The 19,355-nt window shown below is 37.8% G+C and overlaps 2 protein-coding genes and 1 long non-coding RNA gene across 3 annotated transcripts in view; 2 read left to right on the top strand and 1 right to left on the bottom strand.

The window, feature by feature from the left end:
- The window catches only part of LOC146464288 (uncharacterized), a 221,212-nt gene that overhangs the window by 121,861 nt on the left and 79,996 nt on the right, over positions 1-19,355 (top strand). The window lies entirely within an intron of this gene.
- LOC146464295 (uncharacterized) lies at positions 8,224-12,435 on the top strand. The gene is made up of 4 exons (XM_085130006.1): positions 8,224-8,312; positions 8,384-8,506; positions 10,019-10,101; positions 10,807-12,435. Exons 1-4 carry the CDS (start codon positions 8,231-8,233, stop codon positions 11,434-11,436), a joined length of 918 nt encoding a protein of 305 aa, XP_084986132.1. The 5' UTR covers positions 8,224-8,230; the 3' UTR covers positions 11,437-12,435.
- Positions 12,586-19,332, bottom strand: LOC146464294 (complex I assembly factor TIMMDC1, mitochondrial-like). Its single transcript, XM_085130007.1, has 7 exons — positions 19,032-19,332; positions 17,565-17,639; positions 16,314-16,562; positions 15,959-16,026; positions 14,579-14,657; positions 13,647-13,754; positions 12,586-13,248 (listed from the first exon to the last, which is right to left on the bottom strand). Exons 1-7 carry the CDS (start codon positions 19,097-19,099, stop codon positions 13,170-13,172), a joined length of 726 nt encoding a protein of 241 aa, XP_084986133.1. The 5' UTR covers positions 19,100-19,332; the 3' UTR covers positions 12,586-13,169.

The following is a 19,355-nucleotide window of genomic DNA, read 5'->3' as shown; positions in this document are numbered from 1 at the left end:
GTAGCAGTTTTATGAGACCCCGAGTTCAAAAGCATATAAAGGTCACAAAGGTCAGTTTACGTAGTCAACGTTTTGAATTCGGACCAGAATGTTTTGCATTGAATCTTACTTTAGAACAAATGGAACAATAGCTACAAGTGCTACGTAATTCATACCTTTTGAGTGAGCTTTCTGCACATTGTAGAAATCATCACATCAATCAGGAACGATATATGCATTTTACCGCGATTTAAAACTACGTTTAACGGCAGAGATTGCGTTACAGTTTGCACAGACCACTTGCCCCCAGGGGGAGGGGGACTCCCATATCAAATTGACGAGTTGATCGTCATAAATTTTGAAAATTACCACTAAAAGGTACCATAATTTGTTTTGTAGCCGTGGCCTGTACAATTTTCCCACTTAGTGGTACCAACTCTATGTTTTCGCTTAATACCCTAAAACTGGCTAAAAGGTACCGCCATACCTTTGACAGGTACCAAACCACGAAACCCCCGAAAGCTACGATCACCCCCGTCAGTTTTTTATATAAAGGTTCACCCCCCCGGGTACCGTGCGAGCAGAGGCCCTTCGACTTATCTAGGAAGATCAAAGGGCCTCTGGTCGCAGGGTACCCCCCGGGCGCACGCCAAGGGTAATTTTTCACTGCCGCTTCGATACAAACTGTAACTGCGATTTACTTGTGAGCTGTATTTTCTGTCACTGAACTTTCTAAAAGTGCAGTTAGCCCACGTTGGTATTCAGATCGCTTCAGTTTGTTTATTTTGCTCTGCAATCCAACTTTAATGCTCGATTCTGGTTTCACGGCGTGCAAACTGGTAATGGTATCGTGTGAGTATGCTTCGATTGTTGGAGGACAATGTGGACAAAGTGTTGGAAATCCAGCGAATACCCAATGTATTCCAATCAGAGATTGTGGCACAGACATTCGAAACTATCTGAGGGCCACGGGGTTTGCTGACTGAACACTGAAAACTGAGGCGGAGCTTCTCGTAGGCAGAGCAGGTATCGAATTACTGTAACGCAAAACTCCTGGGACTTGACGTAAACGCCATTTTACCGCACTTTACATGGCTTTAATGGAAATATCTCGTTCACGTTTCAAGCGATCCAAAAACTCTATGTTCATCCCGTAAATCTATGTTGTGGGGTGTTTTGTGAATTTTGGGGTGATTTTTGGGTATATTTGGGAGGAGATAGTTTTTCTAGAAGGATTGGTTAAATTAAGAGAAATAAGAAATATTGAAGAATTAGTGAAGTTTTAAAATAAGAATTTGTAGTTAATAATTAATAGACGGATACCAAGTTAGTCCACTAGCAACCTGGGGTGCTCCTGCAACTGCTTAAGTTGCGTACAAACTGCGAGGGTCTTTCTTCTATATAATCTTTCATCCGCAGTTCAAAATATGTTTCACATATTCAAATTAACTTATATGACAAAAACCAACATTTCCAAATTCCAATTCGACTTTGAAACAGTGGACGAATAGCCACTCTGTGTAATATTTATTTATTTATTTATTTATTTTGTATGACAGAGATTTTTCCTTTGAAGTCCGCAATGGAAAATGATGAAGCCATATGACGTCGTTAGTTCGTCATGATTGCTAAATGGCAGCAATCTTGGATTCCCCATCTTGGATTTCTGGATTTCCCCAAACGTCAGGAAAGGGCCGAAATTAAAAGAAAAGTAACGAAAACCAATAAAGGAACACTAATATGAGTTAAAAACATTAAAATTTCAGTAAGAAAATTTTAACAAGGGAATTTCCATTTTCTGAAAAGCTACCTTTCAAAAATATGTTGCCATGGTAACATCGCAGTCAATGAACATGTACACTAACCGACCACATCAAATTTTTGCCATATAAATTTCTGAAAAAGTCCTGAGATTTCATGCCGTTTACTCTAATGTGAAAAAAAAGGTTTTTCAGGTTCAGAGTAGCCTGCGAACGCAGACATATTTCCTGCTGTCGCTTCTCTCCGCCGAAAAATAACGTCTCCGAACCTGCGAACCCGAGCCACAAAACGATTTCCGTGACGTAGAAATTCTAAGCTAATAACAGTTAAGCTCATGATATCGCAGAACCAACACACGAGGTGCGGTGTACACGTTAACTTGTGGAAACACAATGGCGGACAGTATGGAGGACGCGATTAGCAAAGTTTGCGAAGTTTTCGTTATTGAAAAGTTAAATTAGCACCAGGAGAATTCAATCAAGCATGCTGTAGGGAGCTAACAAGATAACCAAATGGTTCATTTAGCTTCCTTGCTTGCACATTATTTAACTAATAATTAATTTAATTCTATATATCACCACTACAAGATTGTAAGAATCAACCATGTATATTGAAAAAAAGCACAAATAAAGATTATTATTATTATTATTATTATTATTATTATTATTATTATTATTATTATTATTATTATTATTATTATTATTATTATTGTTGTTGTTGTTGTAAAAAAGGAAAAGGATATTTTTGTCAATTTTCTGGCCGACAGTGTTTCGCAAGTTGTCGATTTATCAAGCGTCGCCCAAAGTGTTTTCGTCTGTGCAGTCCACTTGTGAGAAAAATGTCGTGGTCGTAATTTCTCCATCGACAAGCTAGATGTTTTTTTAGACAGCGCTAAATAAATGTTATCTGTCAAGACAAAGGATCCGTAGATTTCGTTACTCGTGATTTCATGCTTTTGCTATTTATCTGCAGTGAGATTGCAGGATGTTTGTACTGTTTATCACGCGGATATGAGAGTCTAATAGATCCACGTGACTCTTTACAACTCTGATCATTGCTGTCACTCGCTTTCGAGAGCTATAGATTCTTGCAGTTGTTTACAGCTCTCTTACTTCGCAGCTGGAAAACAGGTATTGTGTCCTTAGGGTATCTCCATTGTTTTGTGGCTTGGCGCGCATCCGGCGTTAACAAAATGCATGTTGACGTTGTTTTGTGGCTTAGCGCGCATCGGGCATTAAAAAATGTTGGCGGGCCTACATGACTCCTGCAGTTCGCAAATAAATTGGTATAATAAAACATTCATAGCTTAGATCTGCTTAATGATGTTTATCTTATTGTTCATGAAGGGAAATACTCAATTATATACTGAATGGAGGTTTTCTACTGATCATTCTGAGCCGTAAGGATTAGTTTTCGATATGCCATTGTGTATGCCAGGTTGTGTGTATGCTGGCGCTGGCTCTGTGGCGTTTGTCCGTTGCGTGGACCACTTGAGTTTCATTCTATCATGTAATCTGATTGGTCAACGAGAAAACAAAAGCCGCTACGTCACTAAAATCGTTTTGTGTCTCGGGTTCGCAGATGTTATTTTTCGACGGAGAGAAGCGACAACCGGAAATACGTCTGCGTTCGCAGGCTAGGTTCAGAGTCGCCGTGGGCAGAATCCCCACCCTCCCCCCCCCTCACGGTTAGCTATCGCTACTGATAAGGGCTCGTCCTTACCCCTCAGGGGACCATTTTGCATTTCTATCTGACAACCTCAACCCCGACAAATTTTATCGCAGTTGCAACGTTTGATGATACTGTAGCTGCTTTCTTACGAACTAGGACCACGACATCGTTCGCTTGGCGACATGTGCACTTCAATTCTCCTTTTTTTTTTGGTCTGAAGACTGAAGTTCGGTTGCTATGCCTCCTCGTTTTACGCTGTATTAAACAGAGAAGAAAAGAGGATGACCGAAACCGGTTTCATGAATATTTAGACTGGTAATAACAACTTCAAATCGAACTAAATCCTTCAGAGGGCTTGATGATTTTTCGATGATTTTTTCCATAACAAAAATTTATACACAACTTTAATATTGAGAAATATATGATGTTCTGCAAGAATTTTTCATTATTCCATTATCCGTTCAGCGACAAAATTGCTTGAGTTCTTCTAGTGAGCCTCGCAAAGATCACTTGAACAAGCAATTAATTTGCAGCTGGATTTTGATCGATAATGGACTTGATAATACCACTAAACATATCATGAAGGATGATGAGACAAGTGACATATTCTATTTTATTTATGTAATTTTCAGCCGTTCAACCCTTGCATTCTTTAACTGTTTTAAAATCGGATTACTTCCTCGTAAAGAAATAATTATCTGCCTGGAACAGATGGCGCTTCAAGTTAAAAGAATCTAGCTAGCTCGAGTTTACATGTTGCTGTAACCCTTTAGTTGGACTGCGGCACTGGGCATTGGGAGATCGATATATTTTTGCTGTGTTTACATACTGCCGTAAAATCTCCACACAAATACAAACAGATCAGATCCACTCGCTGTTGTTCGCATAGTTGAAAATCGGGCCGATTTTAAATTCCTCATGGTTTTCTCCTCTGTGTAGAAATTTGAATTATTTGAAAACCATGAATTAAAAGAAATAACCTTACCTTGAAACAGAAAAAAAGAAAATTCCAAATGAAAACATATCGTAAAACGTTAAATAATCGAGAGTTTTGAATTAAACAGTGTCAGTGAATTTAGTGAACTGTTCGAAAATGATCTCAGTGAATAACAACCGGCACCTTATTTATTCACAAAAAGAACCTCATTAACTTATATTTCGCCCTTTTTCATGACCAAAGTTATAAATAAATGAAAATCTTACCATTTGGCGACGGTAAACGTCGATCGGTACAAGATGGAAGGTACTCCACATCAGGAAAAGTTCCACTCGAATAAAATAAAGAGAACGGCCTAAGTTATGCTAATGAACATAAAATTAGCCGTGCTGTTGCCGATGGAGCTAATTTTAATTTCAAATTTAATTAGTCTGTATATTTCAAATTAGAAAGTATTTAAGCGTTGGCTCTTTCGAGCAGTTAAGTTGAAAATCCGCATCAGTTGCTGAAATCTAATTAAAGCAAAGGATTTAATAATTATGTCTAATTAAAGCGCAGTGAAATAATAATTAAATTTTAAAGAAGTAACGAGTAGTAATTATTGCAAATTGCGCCCAAACGAGTCTCGAACTCATGAGCACTTACGTAATCCTACACGGCCCATACTACGTCATGTTTCTCCATACATATGAAAAGAAATTATTTACGTACATGCAGATGTAGACATTACACAAAACATTAACACACGTTCACATTGAAATTGATCACCGGAATACAATCAAATGAGTAAATAAACTGGTAAATGATGAAAATAAACAATTATTCAGGGGTGTATCCAGCCTTCTGGCAAAGGGGAGGGGGGGGGGGGGGGGAGGCAGTTCAGAAGGCATGCGCGTGTCACATCCAGAAGAAACATTTCTTGACGTGTCAGCTATTACGTTCTTCTAGCTCTTTTCTAGTTTTCTTTTTTTAGTATTCTGTTCTCATTTCTCAATCAGTAGACAGAAGGCCAGCAAGCAACAAGCGTCGCGGGTGTTTTTGAGCAAAAATTTCAATGACAGCCGTTAACGTCAATATCCGGGGCACCAGACATCGGGGCTGTTTACATGGAGGGAGGAATATCCTAGCACCAGGAGAGGGCGGAAAACTTTTCGTTTGCTTTACATGCAGAAATTTTGGCTGAAGTGGCTACCAAGTGGAGAAGGAAGAGAAGAATAACTGTCGACCTTGAGCGGCTGAACGCCCGGCTGCCGCCATGTTTATTCTTTTTGTCCCTAGTACTAGGATCTTCCGTGCGAAAGTAGTTTACATTGTGCTAGGATCTTCCTAGTGCTAGAATCTTCCCATCTCTCAGCTAGGAAGTTCCTATCTCTAGGAAGATCCTAGCGCCAGGGCCAAGTACAACTTTTTGCATGTAAACTGAATAGAGAAAACATATGGCGCTAGGATGATCCGCCCTCTAGGCTCTTCCTAGTGCTAGGATCTTCCTCCCCCCATGTAAACAGCCCCATAGTTGCCCGTAAGTAAGTCTTTAATTGCGTAGGATGCTAAAAGATCGTTCGCGTTCGCATTCTGCGGAGGTTATTGGCAGGGCGCAGAGGATTCGTAATAGTTGGTGGATGTTGGAATAGAAATCATAGTCTCATTCAAATAGAGCTTTAACTGCGTTGTCAGGTAGTGAAGATTGATCGTGCTGCAGCCATTTGCGGCGCCATCGGAGGAGTTCAACGTCGGCGACCTGAGGCGATGGAAGCCGGGTCATCAGCACAAAACTGAAGTGCATATTTTTAAATATACTTAAAAGTATATCGTGTTCTTGAGAGATCAGTAGCTTTGACACAAGGCAGACCTGCAAAGACAGTATTTTGTCGTAGCTGGGTATCAGCCTGCTCTCTTGCTAGCTTAAGGTCGCACTTTGATATCATGAAATTGGCGATATCATGCCTCGTACACATCAATGTCGCGTTTCTGTAGCCCATGCTCAGGGGCTTTACGATCGATAAACACTTCTTAGCAGTAACTTGAGTGATAAGGGAGGGAAACCTCAGCCTGTTCCAAGCTCCTAGAGAGACGCGCGAAGGAGAGGGCGAAGGGACGAAAATGAGTATGGAACAGGCTAGGGAAACCTCAATACGGCATTTGAAAGCGAACTCACTTTATTTCGACTTTCGCCATTCCAGTTTGATGGAGTGTTGCTGTACTGGTATTGGAACAGTTGAGGAGATGACCTCAAGTGTCTTGACGATAGAACTCGGTAACATGTTAAAAAAATGCCTCGTATGCTTCATGCCGTTTGACCCATCTTAAAATTGTATACCAACAGTGTTGGCTTCTTTGCATTGGGAGCCTCCTTTTCTATAACTGCGCGCAAAGGTTGATTTCGTTTAGGGAGGGGGTTCCGGAACCCCTGGAACCCTCCCCTGGGTATGCCCCTGGGTACAGTTGTGGTTGTCGGTGGCCCTTTAAAAATTTAGAGTTAATCCGTGCTAGTTAGCAGAGATATTTTGCCAGTTTAATAGAGAGAAAACTGGGTGTTTGTACATAAACTGGTCCTCGGTATCAAAAATTGCACAGAACATATCACGAATTTTCGTTTTGAAGCCAGTTTTCGGCAGTTTAAGCTGTTGAATTTCGAGGCAATTCTATACTTTTTCCAAAGAGTACTGCAAACACACGCCGCAGACGATTCTTCGCTGAGCGCAATTTTTAATGCACGCTTAGGAAGCCGACTTACATATGGCTCGTTCAAGATAAGATAAGATAAGATAAGGTATATAAGATACGATAAGACAATCAATTAAAGCAAGTGACACACACGGACACCAACCCACGGCCTGGCCAGTACCTAACGCATGCGCACAGCTATATCACCCGGGCAGTGGCAGCCATGGACAGCTAATTTCGGCCTTGTTAGGCCTCATCACCATGGCATAGCCGTTGGGTCAAAGAGCGGGATTAACCCGCGTATAACAGACCCTTAACTGCCGAGGCAGGTGTAAAACACCCCTTTAAGCGACAGCTCCACAGCACACATGTGGTAGCTGTTGGCTGGGAACCGCACGGCAGTTCTCCCACGGCATGCACTGGAAAGATAAGATAAGATAAGATAAGATAAGATAAGATAAGATAAGATAAGATAAGATAAGATAAGATAAGATAAGATAAGATAAGATAAGAAGATCTAGCTAAGAAGATCTAGCAGGCTAAAAAGAACAAGAAAACGATAGAATTAAAACAAGACATTTCGCCGATTTGAACATTTGCTTCAACATGCGTTCAACTCTTTTTTCTGAACCAAACGTCGGGGACGGCGTTTGAACAGGTTGTTCAACATTGTTGAAAGTATAAATAATATTTTTAACTTTGTTTGAAGTGTAAAAAAATGGGGTGTTGAGTCAAATTTAAATTGGTTTAAACTTTCATTCTACATTGGTTCAACATTTCCCTTGTTCTCGAAAATGTTGAATGGCGTTGAAGCCGTTTGAACACTCCGTTCAACATTTGTCCAACTTTTTGCCCAACATTTGTTCAACTTTAGTTGAACGCATGTTCTGGGCAAATGTTGAAACCTTTCAAACTGGCCTTTACTCGTCGCCTATAGTTGTCTGCCCGTTGGCGAAAATTCGTGAAAGACAACTTCGAGAGCACGAATAGGGTCGAGTCAGGCTAAAGTTGTGTACAATTGCTCGGCAACTTTTTGCCAACCCCCTACTACAGAGAAGGTGGGTCCTCTTCGAAAAAACTTGTTATGACCAGTTCTGGACTGAATACTCTTTTTAAAAAAAAATTTACAGATTTTTTCGAGTCGCGAGTGGGTTGGGACCTAACATCGCCATCGACCAATCAGAGTCAAGAGGCGGAAATTTCAAAATACATTTCAACATGGCCGCCGATTCAAAATACAGTGTTCTTCAAGTTGCTTCGCTTTTGTGTGAAAATCAAGGATTCAATTCCCAGGAAAAAGGTACACACAAAAGAGAAATGATAAACGCTTTGTTTCAAAAGTAAAATCTCTACCGATTCTCTGATTTTCAGGGCCAAGTTCGTATACTTGGCAAAGGGAGATTCTAACGACTCAAGATCATCGAACAATCAACGACATTCTCGAACGAAGAGGCACAGAAGTTCGAACACTTTACGAGCAGTGCAAAGAATCAGGTGAGATTTTTTATAACTCAGTGTTAAAACAGCTGATACCGATGTGCTTCTATTTGATTTGAAACATTCAAGTTCGTGGATACTGGTTAAGAACTTAAACTTGAGCTCAATTGCAATTACATATTTTTATTAGGCTTTTTAACAACATGTCAAAAGTCAGAATAGGAAGGCATTCGAAACTCAGCAGAAAACGTAATTTTAACCAACTGAAGTCAGTTTTTTTGGTGTTTCTGTTACTGGTGATAATCTTTTAAATTGTCAAAGTTGTTGTGGTCCAGTATGCAGAGTATGGAATCCAGAATCCGACGAAATCTCGCTCGGCCTCGTGCATTTCCACACACGTGTGTGTATAAGCAGAGTGGCTTCGACCTCTCCTAGATACACTTTTTTCTTTTTAAAAGAGTATTGGCCTCGATATTCTTATAAAATAAATTCTTAGCAAAAGAAAAGAGTGTAAATCGGGACTTAGGAAAGATCGAAGCAACTCTACTGGCGTGATAGTACTTGCCATGTTCTGCAGACTGAAGTTGTAGTCGATCCAGGATAATGAGCCGAAAAGCCCAAAGCCCGGGAAATAATTAGATCAACAGCTGAACTCAATTATTATGGTGCAGTCTACTGTCTACAGCTGTATGATCTGGTGATTTAACTTCTGCTTGTACATGTATGTATTAAACAAATTGACGCTAGTTTTTTACGGATCTGTCCTGTTATTGATCATAAATTTCATCATAACATTGTCGAAGTAGCTGTGGGGATCCGCAAACTACTTTGACAATGTCTTGACAAAATTCATGATCAATAACAGGACAGACGCATGAAAAACTGATGTCAATTTGTTTTTTACTAGTAATAACAAAAAGCCAGAAGGGACAAAATGAGTCAAAATGCAGGATAAAAATGCGAGAAACTTATTAAATTTTATTAAATCTGACGCAACCAAGATCAAAAACTTGTATGGAAAAAAGGAGACTTTCTATTGGTTGAAAAGTGACTGATTGACGTTTGGTTGTTTTTAAATTCCCCGTTCTCGTTCGTTGCGTCAACATCGCATAAATTATAAATCCATGCGTATGTCTGCTTATTGACAATAAAAATTAGCCAATGAGCATACAGGAACTTCTGCAGCTGTTAATGTAAAAATGCTATAATGATCTGCTGTCAGTACTTTGATTTGAATGTACTATTTATATATGACATGTCTGCCTAATAGCTATTGAGTGGTCCTTACCCCAGAGCAAAACATGTAAAACATATATCTGTGATTCCTGACAAGATAATGCTGGGGCAGCCAGGGCTGTAATGGGTTTAGCATACCATCTAAAATACCGATAGCTCAATCAAAAAAGCTCCTTGCTGCTTCAGTCATGTAGTGGAACCTGTGAGACAGTGAGCTAACAGCCCTGTGATAGCTTTACCCTCTTATTAACCATTATGATGAACCCCATCCTGTATATTAAATTAATAAGTTTTTAATTACCAATCATTCTCATCTTTATACTTTTATTACAGATGGTAAATGTCGCCATCTTGAGGAAGAATGGTTGGCCTTAGTTACTGAGAAAGACAGAAATCTTCGAGAACAAATTGAAAAGGTGTGCCACATTAATTATTAAATTTATAATTTGTGTAAAATGAAGACGTTTGTGCAAATTTGACAAGTATACCTCAGTTCCTTCACTTTATGTGGTTTTCAATAAAAACTACTGACAGTATTAATAAAACTCCTAGCACTTTTAATACACATTTTTCGAAATTATACATGATCAAATTACAGTCAACCCAGGTCACGCATGAACAGTATTTCCAAGAATGAAATGAACATTCGAATTTCTCTTTGTAATGTCCGACGTGTGAATGGAATGTTGGACATTTCTCTGGAAATCGTTCCGAAAAAGACGCATTAACTGAAAAAAAGATTCAAAATACTTGGGAAACAATTTTATTGTTATTCTTGAAATATTCAATTTTACAATGTAAAGGAAAATTCATAGCTTTATACCATCAATAAGCTAGGGAAATTTATACGGGAACTCTGAAATCTCGTTGGCCATTTTCAAAACTGACAGTCATGTAAATTTCAAAACTCTGTTCAAATTTCAAAAATATCGTTCACGCGTGACCTGGGTTGACTGTAAAATGATTGGACTGTGTTTTTGCTTGGAAGGAAATTTTTCATGTATATATAATTTTTTTTTTGGAGGGGGGGGGGGTATGAAAGTTTATTTGTCCCAACATTTTGGGATTAAAGGACAGTGTCATTGTAAGTAACTAATAAAAGCACTTCTTTGAAAAAACAGGAGAATGAAGAAGCTAAAAGAAATCAAATGAAGCAACTTTATGAAGTTCTGGAGTCTCTGGGTACCTTCAGCTTTGACAAACCAAATGAGGCCATTCTGAAGCGAAATCTAGCAAAGATGTATCATCAGATTGGAAAATATTGCAGCAGAAATAACATAGATATTACAAAGAAAACCAAAGTTACAACAAAATCAGTTGAAGTTCCTACTGAAAATATTTTTGCTCCACCCCTACCCCCACAAATGCTGATTCCACCTCCTCCACCACCACCCCCACTGGTTTTGAGTCCAGTCACTTTTAACAAAGCGCCAAAAAGAAAGGCTTGCCAAAGCCAATCACAGAAGAATTCTACGCCAACCACAAAGGCTCACCCAAGTACACCACTTAATCACGCAAATGAAGAACTCCTTAAGCGAATCAGAAATGGGTGTCGGTCCGAGCTAAGGAGTACGTCATTTAAAAGGTCACCTGGTGGCACACCGCTTAAAAGACAAAGACGCATGTCAGAAAATGACACATCGGATTTGATAACAGTGGCGCTAAAGAGGAAGTTCCAAAATGTAGTTTTCCAAAGCCCGAAAGACAATGATTCACCAAGGTCTGTGACATCCCCTGGCAACTTCAAATAGAGTGTCTGATTTTGAGATGTCCAGTTCTCTGGTTTCCATTCTTTCTTGAAAGTAATTTTACATTTCCAAGAACAATCATCAAGAATATAAACTTGTAAAGCCAAAGAAATTTACCGCAGACTGGTTGACTGTGTCTTTCAACTTGTTAAATAGTTAACACTAAACAGTGAACTCTAAAGTTCAAGACTCCACCATTATCGACGTTTTATATAACAGTCACACAGATTACAGTGGAACTCTTTGAAAACAAAATTTAGATCAGTGGTTTCAGAAGGTAACATTTATTTATTTGTAGGTTGTAAATATTGGAAGATTCTGAACCACTCTTGGGCTTCTACATATAAAATGTGGTCCATCAGTTGTTGCAGCAACTAACAGCAGAAACAATGCAAAAAGTTCCAGGGTTTGAAGTCTAAAGTTAGCATTATTGAATGGCACTAATTACACAAAGAAAGGAGCGCCTAGAATGCAGCACAGACCAAATATAGCCTAGTTAGCATTATTGTGAAATGTGATAGCAGAGGTTAAAGGGGCTGTCATCACAGTCAGGTTGTCACTTGTTTCCATATTTCAAACCGCCCTTGGATACTGTATTTATTAAAAATTACATGAAGTGAATGGAAATTACATGAAGTGTTCTGGTTTGCATAAATAGCACTCCAGTTAGCCTACTAAATAGGCCACTTTGAGGTTGAGCAGGGGACTGGGTCGAGTTGCAAAATTTATCTAATTTATAAATTGACACTACCGTACAAAAGACCCCTTTAAGATTAGTCATTTGACTGAGTTTGGTGTTGTTTTGGTGAATAACAAATTAAAGAAGTTATAGACTTTGAAACATTTTTTGAAATTCATACAGTCAAACATCTCTAATTTTGAGATGGCGTCCCCCACCCAAGTTCGATACTCACTTTATAATTTTTTATGTAACTTCGTTTTGTTTCTTAAAAAAGTGTGGCTTATACTTCGTGAAATATGAAAATTTGAAGAGGGGGAGGGTGGTTTGAGGTACGGAAATAAGTGTTTACCGTTCACAGACTGTAACAGCTCTACATAACAAATGTAAATTATATGAAAAGTTAACGTTTCCAGAACACAAATGAAAGAAAATCAGTAGTCTAAATTTTTCAGATCAATTCAGTCAGGCAATGAAAAAACATGCTTTTTAATTTTAGACTTCAGTAGCATTTAAATGTTACACAAAGTGTATAGTACAGTTTTAACTTTTTTTCTGCAGATTAGATTGGTAATGAAAATGTGACATACTGTATATCATCAATCTGAATGATAATTTTCCAACACAGTGAACCCCATAAACAATGAACTGCCCCTAACAGGTACATACATTGTATAACTTTCTTTTTAATATCTACATCTGCAAGTTCAGTCTTTTGCTGGTAAATTTACTACATTGATAACTTTTAAATTAAGATTTTTTTGTGTGTATGATTTCATTTAGTTCTTAAAGTTAATTAAAAGATGAAAATCGTAAGTTTTGAATTTCGTTAAAAAGTTTATAATAATTAATTTGTAAAATTTAAAAAAATGTTGTTACTATCTAGATCATATTTAACAAAGGACTGTTATTGGTATGATTAGGTGCGGTAAGTTCGAGCACTGAAAGTACAAAGTACTTTATTCACTCTGTGCTTAGAAATGGTGTCAAACCAGGTATCTAATGATAAATTAATAAAAGTAGTTACTTCATTGTACAAGCATGGTGATTTCTCTTGCTATCTACTTTCATTGTCTTCACTAAGTCCCTTTTCCATGGCTTCTATGAATGAACTCGTCACTTCCAACCGCTTCTTCCTGTTAAGATTATATTTATAAGAGAAAAAATGATATGTGATCAATGTGAAGTTTCACAAAATATCACTACCCCTGACAGAAGGGCCTGGAAATTCCAGAGGGGAAGGGGAGGGTGGATGTTTCCTGGAACTACACAAAAGGGAAAAAACAAAAACAAAAAAAACAAAAGCTGCACAATCCCTCAACATACTTATCAAAATAACCAAACTTGTAGAGGACAGAGAGCAAGGCTGGCACAATCCAATTTTAATAAAATTATTAAAAACAAGTTGATTTGCCATTCAGGGAAATAGTGAAAAGTACTGTACTATAGGAGTTGCCCAGCCAGCTGAAACTTTATTTAAAGAAAACAAAAATGATTTGTAAAGTTTTTATGCTGACCAAGAGTGATCACATACCATTCCTGGCTTTGGGTATCGTCGGGTAGTGTTTCTTGTTTTTTCTTTAGTTTATATTCATCTGGTAGAACTGTATTACCAATTTGTGCAATTACCCCAACCGGCAAGCTGAAAATTCACAGAAAATATGCTTAATACAGACACTGGCTAACTACAGAATTTTTGTTTTAGCATTCTTAAGGAATATGTACAGCCACAGCATGCTAAGAGTAGATTGTAATCAATGATTGTACATAACAAATGCAAGTACACGGTACATGTAATGGTCATATATATGAAAGCCAGGTTCAATATTTGTCAGGCTGAGCTCCTTGACATTCTCTTCCTCTCACAAGTGTGAAGTACATGTTACTATCAGAAGTGTATCCAGGATAGGATTTGTACAGAGTCTGGAATTTTTCAAAAAGTAATTGGAAAACTGCAAACTAGTTTCCAGACCTGGAAAAAGTATGAAAAAGTACTTAAATCATTTAACAGGGATCTAGCTTTTTGAATCGGTGTTTAAAATCTTAAAGTGTGGTCCACTTATTTTTTTTTCTGCAACCTTAAAGCAGTAAAAAACAAGCTTCATATACTACAAAAATGGTCTCTTTGCCAAGAATTTCATTTAAGACTGAAATTGGTATGTTCGATTAAGTAGTGATATTTTATAAAGGAGGGATAAAATGTTTATGTTCACTAGGGTCTCAGTGGGGTTTAGCCTGGCTCTACGCTGAAAAAATACAGGGCTGTTGACATGGCTTTTTTTTTTCACAGAATCCACACAGAGAAAGGCTTTGGGATCTGGGCTCCAAGAAAAAATATTGGAGCTCCAAAATGAGATGCTTTTTTTGCAAAGTAGTACTTAGGAAATACAAAGCAATTAAATCAAACTGTAAATTATTTACAGTTCAACATAATGTCATAGATGTACTCGTATAATTTTGGCTTACCTCAAACCGCCACCAATTACAATACCAACTACCATTTTACGCCAGCCAGAAAAGATTTGATAGAGTGCACCCGTTGATGCTTTAAAAAAACAAGAATGGACAGATACAGAATTATTTAAAACAAACTTGAAACAACACCTTTGATAGCAAAAAAATTGCCTTACAGATTACAGTGTATCTGCAGTAAGTTATTTTTGACTTGTGCAGCCCAGCAAGTTTGACTGCTTGATTTACAAAATGCTCTTCATCTGAGGACATCAAGCCTTCTCTGAACACTCAAGCTGGTTTGATTCGTGGAAAACTTTTGACCTAACTCTCCGAATAGTTATATTTTAATTTTTTTATGTAGTTTATTCCACCTTTGGGAATCGTACCCATAAGAGCATGAAAAAAAAAAAAATCAATAATAATTTGTTTAATTGTCTTATTAATAGTATGTATATCCACTTGACTATCCACTTGCCAGTTCTTACTTTTGACTTCATAATGATGCAAAGTTAAATGTCGAACATCATCAGCTTTTAAAAGATTTTTAAGTTTTTCTTAATATGTATTTTGAGAACATCTTAGCGATGAACTTTGTTGTGAAATGCTACTCAAAATCTCTTCTTAATATTATAATTGTAATTAATAAGAATGTAATTTTTTGTAACTATAACAATAATTATGATAATTGATTTAACTATAAAAGTTAACGTTAAAAGAGAACGACGTTTCGACCGTCCGACGGTCATTTTCAAGTTCAAAATGAGAAGTAAAATATGTGTTTATATACAAGTGTGAAAAAACTAATGAGATGCTGACTTAAAAAGCTCTAAGATATTCACGTCTAAACAATATCAAAAATAATAGCGAGTCGACACTTGCATCAACGTGTGGAGGAAAACAAACGATCTGCAATTGGCAATCATGTAAAGGACGAGCATGGACAGGATCCAGAGACCATTAAAAGCAACTTCAGAATCCTGAGAAAGTGTCAGAGCAAACTCGACTGCTTGATCTTCGAGATGTTGTTTATTCGCGACCTAAAGCCGAAACTGAACAAACAATGCGACTCGATCCGCGCGAAGTTATTTGTTTAATTATTTCACTTTTAAATACCTTTTAAATACCTTTTATCGTTTTTAGCGTTCCTTTGTATTTATCATTCACGCTATTATTTTTGATATTGTTTAGATGTGAATATCTTAGAGCTTTTTAAGTCAGCATCTCATTAGTTTTTTCACAATTGTATATAAACACATATTTTACTTCTCATTTTGAACTTGAAAATGACCGTCGGACGGTCGAAACGTCGTTCTCTTTTAACGTTAACTTTTATAGTTAAATTATGATAATTATTCTCATAATTATTAATACTGTAATTATAATTAATATTACCTCCACTGGCTACATAGTTCAATGCATCATCTGTGTTTCGATATGCCTCACACGCAACCAGAAGAAAGCTGTTGTAAATCAGAAAAGTTTGCATTTAGTAAACCATTATTAATAAAAGTAATCGTTATCAAAGAAATCATCTAATAAATACATGTACTACATCGGTGATATGCCGTTCGGACACCCCCTTATAATTTCTGTCTGAAAGCCTGGTCTTGCACCAAAGCTGTTAAAAGTGATTCACGACTCAAGAAATATGGTTTTCCCAAAGTCTGATCACTACAGATACTGCTTTAGGACCTCATTAGCCACGTACCTAACAACTACATATAATTAATTTCGCATGCTGCATTACCTGTAAACACCGGAGAAGAGACCAGCTCTCCAGCCCCAACGACTTCCATACTTTGCAAAACCCAAGGCAACTGATGCATGGTACCGGCGCTTAGCATGCATTACTGATTCATACACAGTCAGCTGATTGTGGCGTCGAAAGTGGTCGTCTATGATTCTCCTTCCAAACTGGCCACCAAAGAGAAAAGCGAATGCCGAGGTGTAACAAACCACATTTGGAATGTGTTGGAGTTCTTCTTTTGGGCCATCACTTTGTGTGAAAAAATATAAGTTTCATAATTTGTTAATAATATTTATCAAGTGAGGTTTAAACTTTAAGGGATGTTGAATATCCCAGACCCCAGTTCATTAAAATCCTTCTGACAATTTTCAGATTAATTTCTGGTAGAGTAAACCCAAGAGATTTAAAGCAACTCTTACACTGTTCTTTCACAGTCTTTTCAAGGAAGGGGGGGGGGGGGGGGGGAGAAGGGGGACAATATTATCCCCTTCAGCCCCAAGAGTGACAAGCATCTACATGTAATTTCTCCTTGCAATATCACTATGTCATCAACCATTTAGGTCATGAGAATTCAGGAATTGATCAACAAAGATAAAATATCTTAAGTAGTGTCTAAAGAAATTCTCTTACTAACTAGTACCATAAAAAAAAATGTATGGAAACAGTGAGGAGAATGTGTAGTTTGATGCTAGGGCTTACTTAGGGGTTAAAAAAGAAAAAATTCTAGCCTCCCATCCAGACACTCACTGGGAATGTCAGTGCCTAGGAGGCTTAACTTCACACTTGTCTAGTGATAGAAATTACGTACTGCATAGCAACACCTAGTACAAGTATGTTTTAGATCCGAGTTTACCACAAACCTCTAACCACAGTTTGCGGTTTGATATTCAAACGTAATTTGATTTAGTTCTTCTTGCAAATTTATGGCCGCCATTTTGTAACAGCAGCCATAAATGGCACTTTTTTTCAAGACCCAATAGGATTTATCAAATTTAGCATTTTGCCCGAATTTTTGCCTCTGTTAATGGTAAAGACTTGCTCCACAAGATTTTTGTATCATTATGTGAGATAAAACAAGAGTTATATGCTAAAAGCTTTCAGATAAATGACATACATGAAAACCTACCTCTTCACCTTGAAAACACACGTCGAAAACCCCAAACATGATGTGAACGACTGGTCACGTAACCTCCAGCCGTTTGCGGTAAACCTGGATCTAAAACTCTCTATTGTAACTGTTTTGATACAAACCTCACATCAAATAATGCCTTTACTCTATCCCAACCACTTTCACCTTCAACTTTATTACCTTGTTCCAAAGCCAACCTGGCAATAAATTAGATAGACTTTCATTGGTGTACATGCACATGTACAATCGGCAAATTTGCATTTGAATGGACTAATTGGCCCATTTTGGGCAATATATATGTACAGCGTTGGGGTCCATTCCATACTAATAGCCAAAATTTTTGGTTCAACCGTGAATGATGCGAAACACAGGGGAGGATTGTGCAGTTCCAGAAAAAATCCATACCCACCCCAAGGAAGGTTATTGAAAATTTCTAGGGGAAGGGGGGCTTAAAATGCAAAATTTTAGAAGCAAAGTATGAAGCTTAACTGGAAGATCCTGGGGGGAGGAGGGGTGCAATACATAAACTTGTCCATGAGGGGAGTATGGATATTTCCTGGAACTGCACATTGTGTTTTCCAATGTGTGTATTTCAAACAAAAAAACATTATTTTATTGAAATACAAGGAGGCCTGGGGAGGGGGGGGGGGGGGGTGGGTGACTCCCACGGTTGATTGCTGTACCTTTTGTGGGTTGAAATTCATAGATTGGTACCCCTTCGGGTGTTAAAATCTAAAATTACTTCCATAAGAGGTATGGTGGTACCCTTAAGGCGGGGCTCTACCTGAATTTGAGTGAAATTTGAAGAGGTTTTAAGAATGGATGGAAGAAAGAAAATGATTTTTGGAACACTAACAGACAGTTGATATCTATGCAAGAGCACCCCAGGTTGCTAGTGGACTAACTTGGTATCCGTCTATTAATTATTAACTACAAATTCTAATTTTAAAACTTCACTAAATCTTCAACATTTCTTATTTCTTTTAATTTTACCAATCCTTCAAGAAAAATTATTTCCTTCCAAATATACCTAAAAATCACCCAAAAATTAATAAAACACCCCAAATCATTGATTTGTGTAATGAATGGAGGGTTTTTGTATTGCTTGAAATGCGAGCAAGATATTTCCATTTGACCGATTTTAAGCGGCGTGAAAACGGCTTTCAGGTAAACCCCACCTTAACGGAATTGAGCTGAAAAATATGAGAGTCAGCTGATTTAAAATTTTTTTGGTACCTCTTAGGGGTTCTTTGCAAAATTTGTGATGACCACCCCCGGTACCTTTATATGGGACTCCCCCCCCCCCCCCCCCCCCTCCCCCGTGCAGTATTAATTGAATGATTCATTAAAATAAAATGATTCATTGTAAAATCATACATGTCTGAGACTGAGGAGATTTAATAATAGCCTGCGTATCCTACCATGTTCCTTGTTTGATTGATTGGTAAAATAATTTACGTTCGTTTGAGCGTAGCGAAGTAGAACTTAATAATATTATGATCATAAAGGCGATAAAACTACTTCAAGACGTTAACACGAATAATCTTTCTCCTAACAATTCCAAAATAAAACATAAGTTATCCTCTTACCTTTTATTGCCTAAAAGGTTTTTTATTTTCTCCCAGAGGGACAGATTTTCGTCACCCTTTTCAGACATCGGAACTCTTTGCTCACGTGGAAATTCCAAGACAATTTTTCTGCATTATTTCCTGAAGATTCTTCCGAAAATTAACCAGAAATAAGTACAAGAACTAAGTTATGAAGTCAATACTGCCTCTTCCAGCAGACAACAGAGATCAATGCAGAGGTTGGGAGAACAACAAGCTAAAAATTAGCGCCACATGTACAGAGACAGGAAAATACTCTCTGTTCGGACGCCATCTTGGCCGAGACAAGCGCAAGAGACTGAGACT

This window comes from Pavona decussata, unplaced genomic scaffold (genome assembly GCF_977016875.1).
Source record: "Pavona decussata unplaced genomic scaffold, jaPavDecu1.1 SCAFFOLD_166, whole genome shotgun sequence".
Classification (NCBI taxonomy): Eukaryota; Metazoa; Cnidaria; class Anthozoa; order Scleractinia; family Agariciidae; genus Pavona; species Pavona decussata.
Note: the sequence above shows the minus strand (reverse complement) of the source record. Positions and strands in the feature narration are given on the sequence as shown.

Excerpts from the sequence above, each read along its gene's own strand:
- LOC146464295 (XM_085130006.1), top strand. The coding sequence starts at position 8,231 with ATGGCCGCCGATTCAAAATACAGTGTTCTTCAAGTTGCTTCGCTTTTG. Across the intron at positions 8,507-10,018 it reads CGAGCAGTGCAAAGAATCAG|ATGGTAAATGTCGCCATCTT; the intron begins GTGAGATTTTTT and ends CTTTTATTACAG. Across the intron at positions 10,102-10,806 it reads TTCGAGAACAAATTGAAAAG|GAGAATGAAGAAGCTAAAAG; the intron begins GTGTGCCACATT and ends TTGAAAAAACAG.
- LOC146464294 (XM_085130007.1), bottom strand. The coding sequence starts at position 19,099 with ATGTCTGAAAAGGGTGACGAAAATCTGTCCCTCTGGGAGAAAATAAAA. Across the intron at positions 17,640-19,031 it reads AACCTTTTAGGCAATAAAAG|GTTGGCTTTGGAACAAGGTA; the intron begins GTAAGAGGATAA and ends ATTTATTGCCAG. Across the intron at positions 16,563-17,564 it reads AAGGCATTATTTGATGTGAG|TGATGGCCCAAAAGAAGAAC; the intron begins GTTTGTATCAAA and ends TTTCACACAAAG.